We start from the raw sequence: 14,952 nt of genomic DNA on the forward strand, positions 1-14,952 counted from the left end.
AAACCATTTGATTTTTATCCTGGTCAGGTGGCTTGGTTGGTTGGAGCATTGTTCCATGCACCAAGAGGTTACAGGTTCAATCCCTGGTTGGGGCATGTACCAGAGGTAACTGATCGATGTTTCTCTCTCACAGCTATGTATCCTCAGTGAGGATTTAAAAAAAAAAAACATTTTAATTTTTTAAAATATGTTTTTATAAGTATAAAACTTAAAACAAAAAAAATAATTTTATGAGTATGTTTATCATGTTGATTTCTAAAAATGTGTCATTTTATTTATTTTTATTTTTTTAACATATGTCATTTTAAAAGCCATTCTACTAATTTCCAGTTTTTACAAATGGCATCTAGTTAAACTAATTCACAAGAGAGAACTTTAATCCAGTAAGATACATACGTGAATGGACCAAGACCAAACCAAGTCCAAAGTTGAGTTATTTCAATTTATCAGGAAATTCCTTCAGGAGGTGAGGTTGTCATTTTGTTGCTATCCTGTTTTAACTAGAAAACAGATTTGCCTTAAGATATGCTTGTTTCATATCCTGTATTTATTTCCCTCCAGATATCTTCTAAGCTGGATGCATAATAATTAAAATGCACAAGAACAGATGTTTCTCGGTCTCTGTCAGACACTACGTTTTTTGATGTGTCATTCCTTCCAGTAACTGTGCATGAGTATCAGAAGAATGGTGTATTAGCTTCCCAGGGCTGCCATAACACATTACCACAAATTGGATGGTTTAAAACAACAGTCATTTATTATCTCACAGTCATGAAGGCCAGAAGCACCAAATCAAGGTGTCAGCAGGACTAAACTCCTTCTGAAGCCTCAAGGAAAGATGCATCCTTGCCTCTTCTAGTTTCTGGTGGCTTTAGGTGTCCCTTGGCTTGTGGCTGCATAACTTCAATCGCTGCGTCTGTCTTCAGGGCCTTCTCCTGTTGTCCCTGTGTTTCTTCTTTGGGTGTTACTTGTAAGGACACTTGTCATTAGATTTAGGGCCAACCGAGATAATCCAGGATTATTTCATCTTGAGATCCTTAGCTTAATTTCAACTGTAAAGACAATCATGTTCATAGGATCCAGTGATTACAGTGTAAACATATCTTTTTATTTTATTTTATTGATTTTTTACAGAGAGGAAGGGAGAGGGAGAGTTAGAAACATCAATGAGAGAGAAACATCGATCAGCTGCCTCCTGCACACCCCCTACTGGGGACGTGCCCGCAACCAAGGTACATGCCCTTGACCGGAATCGAACCTGGGACCTTTCAGTCCGCAGGCTGACGCTCTATCCACTGAGTCAAACCAGTTCGGCTAAACATATCTTTTATGGGGCCACCACTCAACACATGATCTCAAACTTCTGTGAGATGATAAATTTTTGTTGTTTGAGCCACTCAGTTTGTGGTTCTGCGTTACAGAAGCCCTAGGAAACAAATGCACCTATATTTCTTAGTCTGAACGTTGCCTCTCTTAAGGATAATTCTTTATTAGGCTTTCCCATGATCTATAAGGTCCTACTTTGAAAAGTAGGCCCAAAACCCCACTGATCCAACTCTTAGTTAATATGCCTCTTTGCGAATTGAGAAAGTAAGGCATCTGCCTACTACATGCGATTCTGGTTCTAGGTTTTCAGTATCTTACTATGACTAAACTATTTATACAAGTTATGGGTGGATGGAACATATGTGTGTGCATGGATAGATAGATGATAGATAGATAGATGTTAGATGATAGATAGATACCTCTATCACTTTAACTTTCTTATCTATATCTATCATGCTTTTTAATAAATATAATACCATTAGCTTTTTCTCCATTTTATCAAACACTTGCTACAAACATCATTTTAATAAAATTGTCATGTCATACTCTCTCATGTTTGTATTTACTAAGATTTTCCAACCATTACGTATTTTTAGGTAATCGATGCTCATTTCCCCTTTTTGTGACATCTTTTCAAATACAGCCCTGTCCAAATTTCAGAATATTTTCTTAAGATAGTGTACCACCGTGGTTGGCAAACTGCAGCTCTTTGGCTCCTTAAGTGTGGCTCTTCCACAAAATACCATGGCCTGGGCGAGTCTATTTTGAAGAAGTGGCGTTAGAAGAAGTTTAAGTTTAAAAAATTTGGCTCTCAAAAGAAATTTCAATCGTTGTACTGTTGATATTTGGCTCTGTTGACTAAAATTAGTTTGCCGACCACTGGTGTACCAGAAGGGCAATTACTAGGCCGGAGGCTATAAAAACATTTTTAATATTCTTGATACTTATTGCCAAAATTGCTTGCAGTAAAGCTGGTATTCTTTCCTTTGGGGTTAAATCCCAAGAAAATTATTTGTAGCAAGAGAAGGAAATAAAGTCATGAAGAACAGTGGGAATTTTGCTGTTTATAAATATTTCCTTAGAAAAAACTCAAAGCCATGCATACTGCTAATGTAACATGGAGGTCATTCAAGAAAACTCTGGCTCAATCTGTCCGGAACCCCAACATTTAACTGCAGATAAGGTATTAAATTGTCAGCTCATGTACTGAGCAGACGGCGTCTCTCTCGTCTCTGTTCCTTGGAATGTTTCTACTGACCTGCACCCTTGATTATTTAGTTCAGAGATAATTTTCAGTAAACTGTTGTCACTTGAAAATAAACAATCTGGACAATGTAGGGTCCGTTTGGAATACTGACAAGATAAACAACCCAGGATGTGTCTTCTTCTCTTTGCAGGCCGTTTTGGAATGTGTGCTCCAGAGAACTCACTTTCTTCCCCAAAGGGAAGATTTTATTTCAAATAAAGCTGTTTACTTGGCACCTCTGGGCGACCCTTTTTGGAAGAGCCACAGCCATGGGTGGCTTTGAAGTCTCACTTCGAAGGCACAAGTTCATCCTCCTCGTGCTCTTTCTTCTGCACATTCAGAGTCTGGGTCTGGACATGGAGAGTCATCCTACCACTGAAGTCTGTGCCACACACACCATTTCACCAGGACCCAAAGGTAAGGAAGGAAAGTAAACTTTCCATCTCTAATACAGAGGTGGTCTTCCTTCAGCTCTCAGCCCCATTCTAGCTCTCAATAACTTTCTCTTCTCCCCTTGCTAGTTCCTTCCATTTTTCATCTATTTTGAAAAATCGATGACCTATTATTTTTAAATCTCCCTTGATGTGAGGTAGGAGAATATTGGGAGGGGGTGGGTCTGCAGAGGAGGGATGTGATGGAACTGATCCAGGGCAGGGGGACATTTCGGTGCTGCTCTAGAGGAAGACACACAAGCAAGATACTAGTCTTCAGGAATCCTTTCCTTTAAAGCCCAACTCCTTTCTCATACTGTGCTGCTAACGCCACTAGGCAAAAGCTCAGCGCAGTAAATAGTAAACCTTTTGTATATTTCATAAATTAATGGGCTGCTGGGTTCCAATGCAGAGGAAAAAAAGTTTTGTCGAGGATTGGAGGTAGTATACAAATGAACATTTCTTTATTTGAAAGCGAAGTCTTTGGGGCCAAGTGCCTTCAGCTGAGGGATGATAGAACATTGCAAGTTTTTTTTCAAGTGGAGCCAAGGTCTAACTGTGCTTCAAGCAACTGGTTGATGAAAAGTGCTGCTGTTTTCCTGGTTTCAGCTCTGACCCTTTGGTTCTGAAAGTGGTCACTGCAGTACAAATTGGTGCTCTCTCATTAGTAATTCATGCGATGTTTCTCCAGGCTATAGGGCAAGAAGAATTATAGCTGCTTAAAATTTTAAGTAGAAAAAGGGTCTTCAAAAAAAAAATCCTAGAAATGCATCGCCCTATGCTTGTCAGTTATTTAAATGTGTATTGCTTAAAGTGCATTTTTCTTAATCAGTGAATTAATTTCCTCATAAGATGGCAATCCAAGTTTTAACCTTTGCTACCACAAAATAAATGCAGGGGAACAATGAGACCTTGGGGCTTCTTAATAATTTCTTGGGTGAATTAATGAATAATCTGAGGGCAAATGTTTAGAAAAGAAAGTTTTGATGAGAAGTAAAGTGTTTACTTAAAACCGTTACTGAACTTTCCATAGAATATAGGAAACTTTGTATTATTCTTTGTATTATTCCTAGGGTATCATGGAGAATGCTGAAAATTAACACTTCCCCTGTTCCTGCAAATAGGAGAATCCATTTAGTAATAGAACTGTTAAAATGGTTTTCTTGTGGAGAAACTGCAGTTTTCAAACTGGAAGAAGAATGGACAACGTGTTGTTAAAATAATGTCCAAAATATAATGTTCAACAATTCTATTCATTCCAATTCAGTGAACATATATTGAATATATACTAAGTGCCAAGCATTCTTTTAGGCACAAGAATATGCTTAATATGCATTAAATACTATATATTAATGTCATGAGCGATGAAGAGATATATGATTTAGGAGGGAGATCAGAGGGTAACTAATATTTGTTAGATGCCAGTAGGGTGTCCACCATAAGAGTGTGTACCCTCATTTCTTTGCTTAATAGAAAACATCTCCATTCACATTAGAAACTCTAATAAGATTTCAAACAATGGAAACTTCTGTAACGCTCTTCCAGAACCTGTGTGGAAATCATGAGATGATCACAAGCCAGACATGTGACAGAGTGAAGAAGTGAGTGCTCCTGGGGAAGAAAGGTTTGGGGAGTTTTTATAAATCCTGGGTTCCAAAACCAAGTCCATTAAGAACCCAATTTGATTGATTTTTTTTAAAGTGTGTATTACTGAAGAAAACTCTGTATTTTTTTAAATTTCTTTATTGATTAAGGTGTTACATATGTGTCCTTATTCCCCTGTTACCCTCCCTATCCCCCCCCATACTCATGCCCTCACCCCTGTTGTCTGTGTCCATTGGTTAGGCTTATATGCATGCATACAAGTCCTTTGGTTGATCTCTCCCCCTTACCCCCACCCTCCCCTACCTTACCTCTGAGGTTTGATGGTCTGACCTATGTTTCTCTGTCTCTGGATCTATTTTTGTTCATCAGTTTATTATATTCCATAAATGAGTGAGATTGTGTGATATTTATCTTTCTCTGACTGGCTTATTTCACTTAGCATAAGCTCTCCAGTTACATCGATGTTGTTGCAAATGGTAAGAACTCCTTTTTTACTGCAGCATAGTATTCCATTGTGTAGATGTACCACAGTTTTTTAATCCACTCATCTGCTGATGGGCAATTAGGCTGTTTCCAAATCTCAGCTATTGTAAATTGTGCTGCTATGAACATAGGGGTGCATATATCCTTTCTAATTGGTGTTTCTAGTTTCTTGATTGCTTCTTATTCCCCCAGAGTCTGGGGGCTTTTCATCCAATGGATTCTAAGTTCCTTTCTTATTAAAGACATCACATGATTCTGGAATGTACTGACTACCTACTAAGTGCCAAGCATCATGTGAGATGCTAAAGGTTTCCAACTAAGGAAGAACTTGAACTTGTCCTAGAACTTATATCTTTATTTGCAGCTGGGGATTAGATTGCAAACTCTTGGCGTCAGGGCCCAGCTAGCTCTTTTTTTTTCCTTTCTTTGTGAATTGCCTATGTGTGCACACGGTGCAACATGAGCATAGTCACTACTATCCTGACTCTGCTCTGGGCACCGTCTAAATGTGCGCACAACAACAAATAAGACATTGTCTTCTCTCAAAATATAAACTGCCATCTACCCTACCTGATTCTTTCATAAGCATGGTGATGGTCCCTCCCCACTCCTGAACAATGCAGATTTGTATATTTAGCTCTACAAAGTGAAGGGGAAAAGAACACAAAAAGACCAAGTTTGATAGCCAAGTAAACACTTCAAAGGGCTATTGTTTCTGCTCAATACATTATTTCTAAGATCAACCTATTCTATACTCTTCCCCATGGCTAGTTATCATAATTCATATTTACCAGCAGTGAGCTCAGAAACTTCTAGATACTCAGACAATACAAGGAGTTTTCCCTACATTCATTTGTAGAGCCTGGGAACTAAAAAATTATTTAGCATTGCAGGTGCAAAACCAGTTAGGTTAACCCATCATATAATATGTTGTCCAATATAGAGACACCATATTTCACTGCATTATTTCCCAAGCGTAACTAGATTCAATCTGTTTGGTCTTCAGTATATTATTACACCTATTTATGCTTCAGTCTTCTTATTTGTAAAATGGACCTTAATCATAGACCTATTTTTAAAATAATGTAAGATAATCAATGTAAACTTAAAGCTGTGTAGACATCATAAGTAGGTACTTAAATTCTATTTATCTTTCCTTCCTCTCCCTATGTAAGTCTGTTGGGTAACAATTTTGAGATAAGAGTTATTCCAGTTATCAAAACTTCTTTGTGTAAAGCTACCTTTATTTTTATTTCTTTGCCTTAAATTTGTTATTTTATTCTGCTTAGTAGGTAAACGTTTTTGGTGGTGTTTTTTTGTTTGTTTATTTTTCTACCTTGGTAGTTTCTTTAAACAATTTATGTGAAATTCTGACCTCTAGTGGTTTTACTTAAAAACAACAATGACAAGAAATTTTAACAGAATATTTTAAAAAGAATTTTAAAACCAATAAGAAATATTGAGGTGATGCTTTACAATTTCTAATGACCTTTAAGATACATTATCTTGTTTAATTGCCCTTTGAGGTAGCAATTACTTTAAACTTAAAGATAAGGAGAAGTATCAGTGAGGCCAAGCAAAGCCTGAGGTCTTTCAAGTAGATATAGTCTAGTCATGCAAGTTGAACTTTACCCCTACCTTCTGGCTCTGGGTCCAGTGTCATTCCATGACATCCTCTGGTTTATATTAGAATCCAGTTTGAAGACATAGTACACTGTGTCTTTGATAAGAAATGGATAAGGCAGTACCTAAGAGCATGGAGCTCATGTAACCGCTCGGCCCAACATTGTACTGCATGCCAAAACATGTTGAAAGTGATGACATGCCTCCTCTTTGATAATTAACTTCACTAGTTTGTTTGGAAACTAATGATATTTTACCATATTGCTTATTTTGGCTTCTGCTAGCTTTTTAGTTTAGCAGCTTTTTCTTTCAATGACATCTGTGTGTGCATGGCCTAAAAGGTCCTTTGCAACCCATTTGCTTCTCCCTACTGCTTCCAGGTCATTTCAAACCAATTTTCAAAGGATGTTTGCTCTGGACATCCTTGCTTTGTCTCTCACCTCTGACCCTGGAACTTTGCATTTGATGTTCCCTCTGTTTGGCCCAGTCTTACTGCCCATGTTCCCAAGGAGAGTTCTGCCTTCATTCATTCAGGTTTTAGCTCAAATGCCATTTGCACAGTGAGCCCCTGCCTAACTATACATTCACTCTCTACCATAGTTCTTGAGACATTTTATTATTTTAAAGGACTTACTAAATGAAAATCTCTTGTGTATATATACATTTATAGTCATTCCTAGAATGCAAGCTTCTAGGATGCAGGGATCATGTCCATCTTGCCGAGTGTGCTTTCCTATTGCCTAGAATAGTTCCTGACACATAGTGGGTGCTCAATAAGTATTTTTGGTTACATAAATGAATCCCAATTATCTAAGATCCCCCACCATTTTAGCTTATGATTCTGAGCTATTCACTCAGCTCCTTAATGCTCTCCATATTTGCCCTGCATTTTCAAAGAAAGGACTGCTCCTTTTATGCAAATGCTTCCAAAAGGAGGACTGTCACTGCACCATTTCTTCAGTGACCAAAGAACTTCCCCACTAGTGGCCACCAATTTTCTGCAAGTACAAGGGTAGGATGGCCTCCCTGGTGCCCCTGTCTCAGCCTAGCCTGGCCACTAATTCGATGCCACTTCCCTCGGTAAGGAAGGCTTTCCATTGACTGCATCTGAGGACATGACAGCTCCTACAAGTCACTGTTATGACTCCTCCACACGCGTGGCCTGTGATGAACTCATAGGGCTGGAATCATCTCTTCTTTTCAGTGTGACTCCAATGACAAGCTCCACCATAGTTGTAGGAGCAGTAATGTTAATACATTGAATAGTTGCCATTCGCCTTTGCACTGTGTGAGTGCTTTACAGCCATTTTAAAATTTAATTACCTCAAAAAAATTTAATTACCTCAGCAGACACAGAGTAAAACTCACCCATTATAATTACCATTTGACAGATGAGGAAACTGAGATTCAGAACGATTAAGTCACTAGCCTAAGGCCACCCAGTTGGAAGGTGGCAGGTTGGAACTCCATCCTGTTATAGTTGAACTCCATGCCCTGATCAGCTCGCTAACCCTGCTTATCAGCTAGAGGGGGCCATAGGCAGTGTGGACTGCCCCACAGTACTTTCTGGGGCCGCCTGAAATAGCTACTTTAGCTTTTGCTTAAAGTTCTTATTGGTCCTTTTGAAGCTCGTACATGGGTAGACCAGGTGACCCATGCAAGTGCCAGACAATAGGATGTGCACACAGCTTTGCCATGAGGGAAGCCTTTTAGAGAACCCTTCCATCTTCTGAAATGATTTGCTTCTCCACAAACCCCTTAGCCTCTGGAAAATGAACTTCCATCTGGCCACCCAGCATTTTATTGATTACTAGAGGCCCGGTGCATGACTCGTGCACGAGGGAGGGGGTCCCCTCAGCCTAGCCTACACCCTCTCCAATCCAGCACCTCTTGGGGATGTCCAACTGATCGGGCTGAAACCGGCAGTCAGACATCCCCCTCACAATCCGGGACTGCTGGCTCCTAACTGCTCACTTGCCTGCCTGCCTGATCGCCCCTAACTGCCCCCCTGCCAGCCTGATCACCCCTAACCACCTCTGCCTGCCAGCCTCATAGCCCCTAACTTCCCCCCCACCAGCCTGGTTGCCCACAACTGTCCCCCCCCCACCAGCCTGGTTGCCCCTCACTGCCCCCCCTCTGCCGGCCTGATCACCCCTCATTGCCCCCCCCACCCCGCTGGCCTGGTTGCCCCACGCAGCCTGCTGGTCAGTCATTTGGTCGTCCCTCACTAACCCCCCCCCTGCCGGCCTTGTCACCCCACCCAGCCTGATGTTTGGTTGTTACTGTGAGGGTGTCATGACCAATTTGCATATTACCCTTTTATTAGTATAGATGGCTCTGGATCCCAGCAAGTGACACAACTTGAGTTATTCCCAGGAGTCCCCTCAGCCTCCAAACAGGCTGTCTTGTGACTTCCCCAAACGGATGGCCAGAAATACCCAGAAACACCTGGATCACTTCCACACTCAAATTGTCATCTCACTACCTGTAAAGTGACTGTCAGATATAATTTAATTTAACCCCAGTTATTTGTGAAAACTAAAGCCCAGAGAGGTAACAGACCATGTTCTATCTACATCACACAGCTGCTAATTGGAGGCAGAGCTGCAACTAAAGCTCCTGTTCCAGTTTCCCCAGCCAATCATTGTTCCCTTCCGCCATATTATACCACTGCCCTCATGTCTCGTCATTCCCATTAAGCGTGAAATGATCCTTCCTTCAGTTTTATAAATGAGCATTAGAAAAGAAGTTCTGTGAGGTCAATGTATAAACATGCTGCAGAATTGTTTTAACTCGGTCACCTTGATATAATTTAAGCTGCTAATTTCTTTCTGGCGCCTTTATCAGAGAGGTTAAGCAAGTAGTTATTTTTGAAAAACCTTTATATTAATTGTAGTAATTAACTGGATTCGTTCATTTTGAGTTTTAATATGTATTTTATGCATAAGGACAGACCAAAATTTTAAGTGGCTTTTTTTTTTATCTTTATATTTCAGTGTGTGGGTGTTCTGAAAACATTTTTTTCCCCTCTCCTTTTTTTTCCTCTGGGTAGATGCCAAAAACACATTTCAAGGTTATGTCAGGAGGGAAAGGATAAAATGTGGGCAATGATGAGTCAGGAAGTACTCCTTTGTGGAAATGACAAAAGAAATTTGTTTCATTTTAGTAAAGGTGCATCCTTTATCAATGCCATCTCTCTGACCAACTCTCTTACATAATAACTTGGCTGTATATTAATCTCTACTAGGGACCATACTAACAGGTACTTACATGTTGGCTTTGGAGACAATGTATAGTTTCAAATTTGAGTTCTACCACTTCCTATCTGTGTGATCTTAAGCTTCAATGTCCCTGTTTTTTTTTTTAAATGATGATAATGATACTACCCATATCAAATGCTTATTTTGAAAATTAAAACCTATTTACCATATAGATTAACTGGTATGGTTTTTTTCATTAGTTTCCATTGCTATTACTGGTCACCATAGGCTTCCTCTATTTTCACATTCTAAAAGAAAGGTTCATAGATTATATAGATGGGTCAATAAATAGAAATCTAACCAGGGGAATCCACTATCTCTTCTCCTTGCTGCAATTTCCTGAGTATTTTTAGTCCTACTGCAAAGTCAACTTTTATTCATCAAAGCTCACAAACTTGAGATTCTCTTTACTAACGTTGCCTTCTTTCTGTAGTTCTGCAACTGAGCCTGGTACTCCTTATCAGTAAAGTGGGAATAATAACCTTCTAAATACCCTAGGGATGTAATCAGATTAAATGAGTTATTGCACACAAAATCAAGCCTCAGTTTTCTCATCAATAACATGGCATGATAAATACTGTGTGACTACTTCATAGGGTTATGTTGAGGAAAAATGAGTTAAGCCACATAAAGCAGTAAACACAGTCCTTGACACATTGTAAATATTAGCAAACCATACACCAGCAAAACGCAAGGGAGAGTGAGAATGTTTTTTCCTCTTTTTTTTGTTTGTTTGGGGGGGGGGGGGTGTTGTTATTGTTCTTTTTTCTTCCTTTAAGGACTATTTCCTTTTAGCTACTGTCTGTGTCCCAGACAGACAGTTCTATTGGCCTTAGGGTCATTCATAATAAATGTAGATGTCTCTCACTCTTCACATTTGTGTTTCTATTTCTAGAAATGTTCTCAGTTCTGTTAGAAATTATTTTATTTAGCCTCCGTCATCTTTTCCAGATATTCCAACCCATAACCAGTCTGTCTTGTTTTTACACTATGTATTTGATTTGCAATACTCCATAATTTTACAAATTTTTTAAAAATTGTATTTTATAGCTTTCTTGGCTCTTTCATAAGAGTTGCAAATATACACAGTAAAAACCTGACATTCAAAAACTCAAATGAAGCAGCATCTAAATAAGCTCATAGTTTTCAAGTTATTTTCTGTGATTGTTCTTGGTTTGAAAACTTTGGAAGCATCATTTCAGGTCTCTTGTGACCACTTGACCATACTTGTATCTGTTAAACAAATGATACAAACACGCATCTTTAGAATTTACAAAGGGTTTATCCATTATTCTTCTTTAGCTCCACTTACATACTATAGGAATTATTATCCCTATTTAAAGAGAACGAAACTAAAGCACACTACTCCTGCATGTGATCTGACTGCACAGCTATAAGCAAGTATTCTGGGGAGAAATCCTCTGCCCATTTTACCTCCCTACCTATGTAGGAAGTAACCCTACTTGACTCAGCCAATGAGATGCGCTAAGATCCCTTAAGTGAGACAACATCATCTCAGGCAAAATCAACCATATCTTAATAAGACAGGTTAGACATACGATGATACCAAATTCCTTGAAGAGGCGACTCATTGTTCTCTGCACTTGAAGAACTTCTAAATTCTGAGGGTCATTTATTTGACCTCACCCCGGGATAAGTATAAGTTCAAGACATTAATAGTATTGGGTGGGGTCAGAAACAGTTTAAATGGTGTTGTTCTGCCTGGCCTGAGGTGACAAGTATCTAAAAAAAAAATGTTTTTGACATTCTTAGCCAAAAGTTGACAAATATGTCATCTTTCATCAGCCCACATGCTACATGACCAAATGACAGGACAAACAAAAGGAGGAGGCCTATATGTCGAACGGGAAGTTGGGAGATAGAGAGTGGTAGCAAGTGTGACAATATGCTCCAGACCAAAGTGAAAGCCTCCAAAGAGACTGAGGACTTTGAAATACCTTAGAGGAGGGTCTCTGGAACTGAAGATATCAAAACTATTTATCAGTGCTGCCCTAGCACTTGAAGAGCAAGGCTGGACAATGCCACCCGTGACTGTAGGGCAAAGCCAATACTAGACCGCAGACACAGGCCACAGGCCAGATACACTGGAATAAAGCTCACATAGAGTGTTCAAAGGAAAGGAATATGACCTACTTTCTAGGTTGGAGCACACCTAAGGTGACATTTTATTCTTCAAAGTAAAATGGGCTCAAAATTTTGATTAACTTATATATATCTATCATAATACACACTAATACACACACACACACACACACACACACAACACACACACACACACACATGACTTTTCATGATCAGAGAAGCCAATACCATGTTGTTATTATTCTAATGTGGCCCAACCATACTAATATATAACTTACTCTTGCTCCCTCTTTCTGCTTCTATAATATTGTATATCTGAATAGATGAGTGTATGCAAAACAAACATTTCCAGCATTTACTGCTGCCAATGTATTCCTGTACCTGCTTATAAGGCTTTATTAGTGGGAAATGACTCTCCCAAAATGCATATTACTGCCTGTTCTCCTATATTTCTTTCTGTCTTACATTTTGGAATTAGAATATGGGTAGGGTGGGAGGTTAGGACCAGTACTCTTCCATATAAAAAACCATCATTAATGCAACAAAGTTATTGATTCAATTTTCTGGTCAGTATGGACTGAGTCTTGGAGTGGGGTGTCCAATAAAAGAGGAACTGTTATCCTACCTCTTTTTTAGGTGAATAAGATCGATTTTTTAATAAGGTAGAGCACAGAATTATTCTCCCTATTCTAGCTCCAATGGATTTAATATAAATAAAAACTTGATACACTTTGTTAATCCAGTTTTAATTGTACTTTGGGTTTTTCCTTCTTCTTCCTCCTCCTCCTTTCTCTTCTTCTTCTTTTTCTTTTTAGTTTTTATAGCTATTTTCTAGAAGTTGTGAGATTCTATCAGGTCCTACCAGCCAAATAACAGTTTAAACCAGAGAAGCCAATGGAAGATTTTGAAATAAAATAGGAGAATGAAATAATTGGAAATATTATTTATTTATTAATATTTTTATTCTTTCTATAAAAAATATTGTTTTCCTGGCAGATAAATCTCTTGGCAGAGTTGAAGGTAGACTGAAGGATGTGAGAAGGTCCTGATGGGATATGAATTAAAAACAAGAGATGAATTAGGGTACTGAGATACAGAGAAAGGGGTAGGATGTTAGAGTGGTCTTTCAGAAGCACAATTGGCAGGTTATTATGAGTTCTAAATTTTGTTTGAGCTGCCTGGGGACATTCAGATAGAAAAGTCCATAGGCAGTTGGAAATGGGTACTATAAATATTTCTTAGCATTTCTTCTCTACAAAACCATACACATGACCTACATAGTCTTGACTCATAATTTTTCTATTTTGTGATAGTCATCAATCAGAACACTTCCATTCTCAATGAGTTTTGGGATGTCCATGGATTGGGATATTGATGTATAGTAATAGCGTAGTTATCACTTATATTCAATGACAATACTACTCTTTTTTTAAAAATGTTTTTGTCCCACTTTTTACTAAAAGGAATTTTAGACAATATTGTATGTCTCTGCTTTAGAGTGTTGTAAACATTTCAATGCCAGGACACAAATCTCTGCAAGCAAAAACAGGCATCAGCCTGGAAGTTGCAAATCTGCACAAGCAAAGAATGGGCTAAAAGAGGCCTGGCTTCCCATTGGTGTCTTCTTGTTATCCCTCTAATTTTAAGGGATTAGAAATTCTAGGTGGTCTATTGGATGATACTGTCATAATGTGCTACTTCTCGAGTGTGTACTGCATTCCAGGCACCATTCAACCCTTTGCCGGCAATATCACATTCGCTCCTCTCTATAACACCCTGAGGGAGATATTTCACCATTCTGATTTTCTAATGAGGAAACTGAGGCTTAAAGAATTTGTGTGGGTTACTAAAGTCTCTCAGCCAGTGAGTGATGGAGCCAGGACTTGAACTAAGCACTCGGATCCCACAGCCCATGCTCCTAACTACTACAGTGTATTGCAGAAGCATGCCACCTAGTCCTGGATGGATGAATTTTTCCTAGCATTTGTTTCTACTGACTTGGCTCTGAATGCATCTTAATAATGAATGATATGTGAAAGCAGCAGAAAACCTGCCCAACAAACCTTAATGTTGTATTTTTCATTAAGTACAATGTTAGTTGTTTGTTTCTTTTCCTTCCCAGTTACTCAGACATGCAATGACTGCAAAAGACTTGCAGGCCCAAAGTAGTAATTTTTTTAAAAAACCAAATAAGCCTGAATACAAAGAGAAAGTGCTTTGTAATTCAAGTAGGAAAGATGGTAGGATCCTCATTTTTATTTTTTATTTATTTATTTATTTATTTATTTATTTATTTATTTATTTATTTATTTATTTTGGCTAGGTTGCACAGGGATGAGTTGAAGGGCAAATGAAGTTCATGAGTCCCTAGAATTGAATGGGCACAAATAAGGGACTGGTTGACATTATGGTCATGCACATTAATAACCCAGCTTGGGCCATAGTAAGCACCCAATAAATATTAGCTCTTACCATTATTGACAGTGATATTACTACGGGATAAATTAATCACTATATATCTCCTTAAAGATTGCATTTTCTTGCATTTGTTTAGCTCATTAATATTGAAAAGGCACTTTCATTTTATTTCCCTGTTTGATATGTTATCTTGTCATCTGAGGAGACATAAGTAAAAGCATAGTCTCTTCAGCCCCACATCATTGATCTTTTTGAAGGCTCACCTTGTTAGATACCAACAAAACACACAGCAATTTCCCTTTCATAACACTCATGATATTTATAAGATCTTGTGCTTTCTTCCCACAAACTTTTAAGCTTAGATCATGTCTTATGAGATATGGTGTTATGCCCCTAAGGCCCAACCAGGACTTGATAGCTAGTAGAAATTTGATAAATGTTTGTTCAAGTAATGAAT

General features: G+C 38.6%; 1 protein-coding gene across 2 annotated transcripts in view; it reads left to right on the forward strand.

The window, feature by feature from the left end:
- The first annotated feature begins 2,725 nt into the window (after positions 1-2,725).
- COLEC10 (collectin subfamily member 10) overlaps positions 2,726-14,952 on the forward strand; it is a 40,735-nt gene continuing 28,508 nt past the window's right edge. The window contains exon 1 of one of the 2 annotated variants that reach the window (XM_080646951.1): positions 2,726-2,989. In XM_080646951.1, the coding sequence (XP_080503077.1) occupies positions 2,842-2,989 (148 nt within the window). In that variant the 5' untranslated portion in view covers positions 2,726-2,841. The remainder of the gene's footprint in view (positions 2,990-14,952) is intronic. The other variant, XM_080646952.1, reaches the window with a different exon arrangement.

This window comes from Plecotus auritus (assembly GCF_963455305.1).
Source record: "Plecotus auritus genome assembly, chromosome: 11".
Classification (NCBI taxonomy): Eukaryota; Metazoa; Chordata; class Mammalia; order Chiroptera; family Vespertilionidae; genus Plecotus; species Plecotus auritus.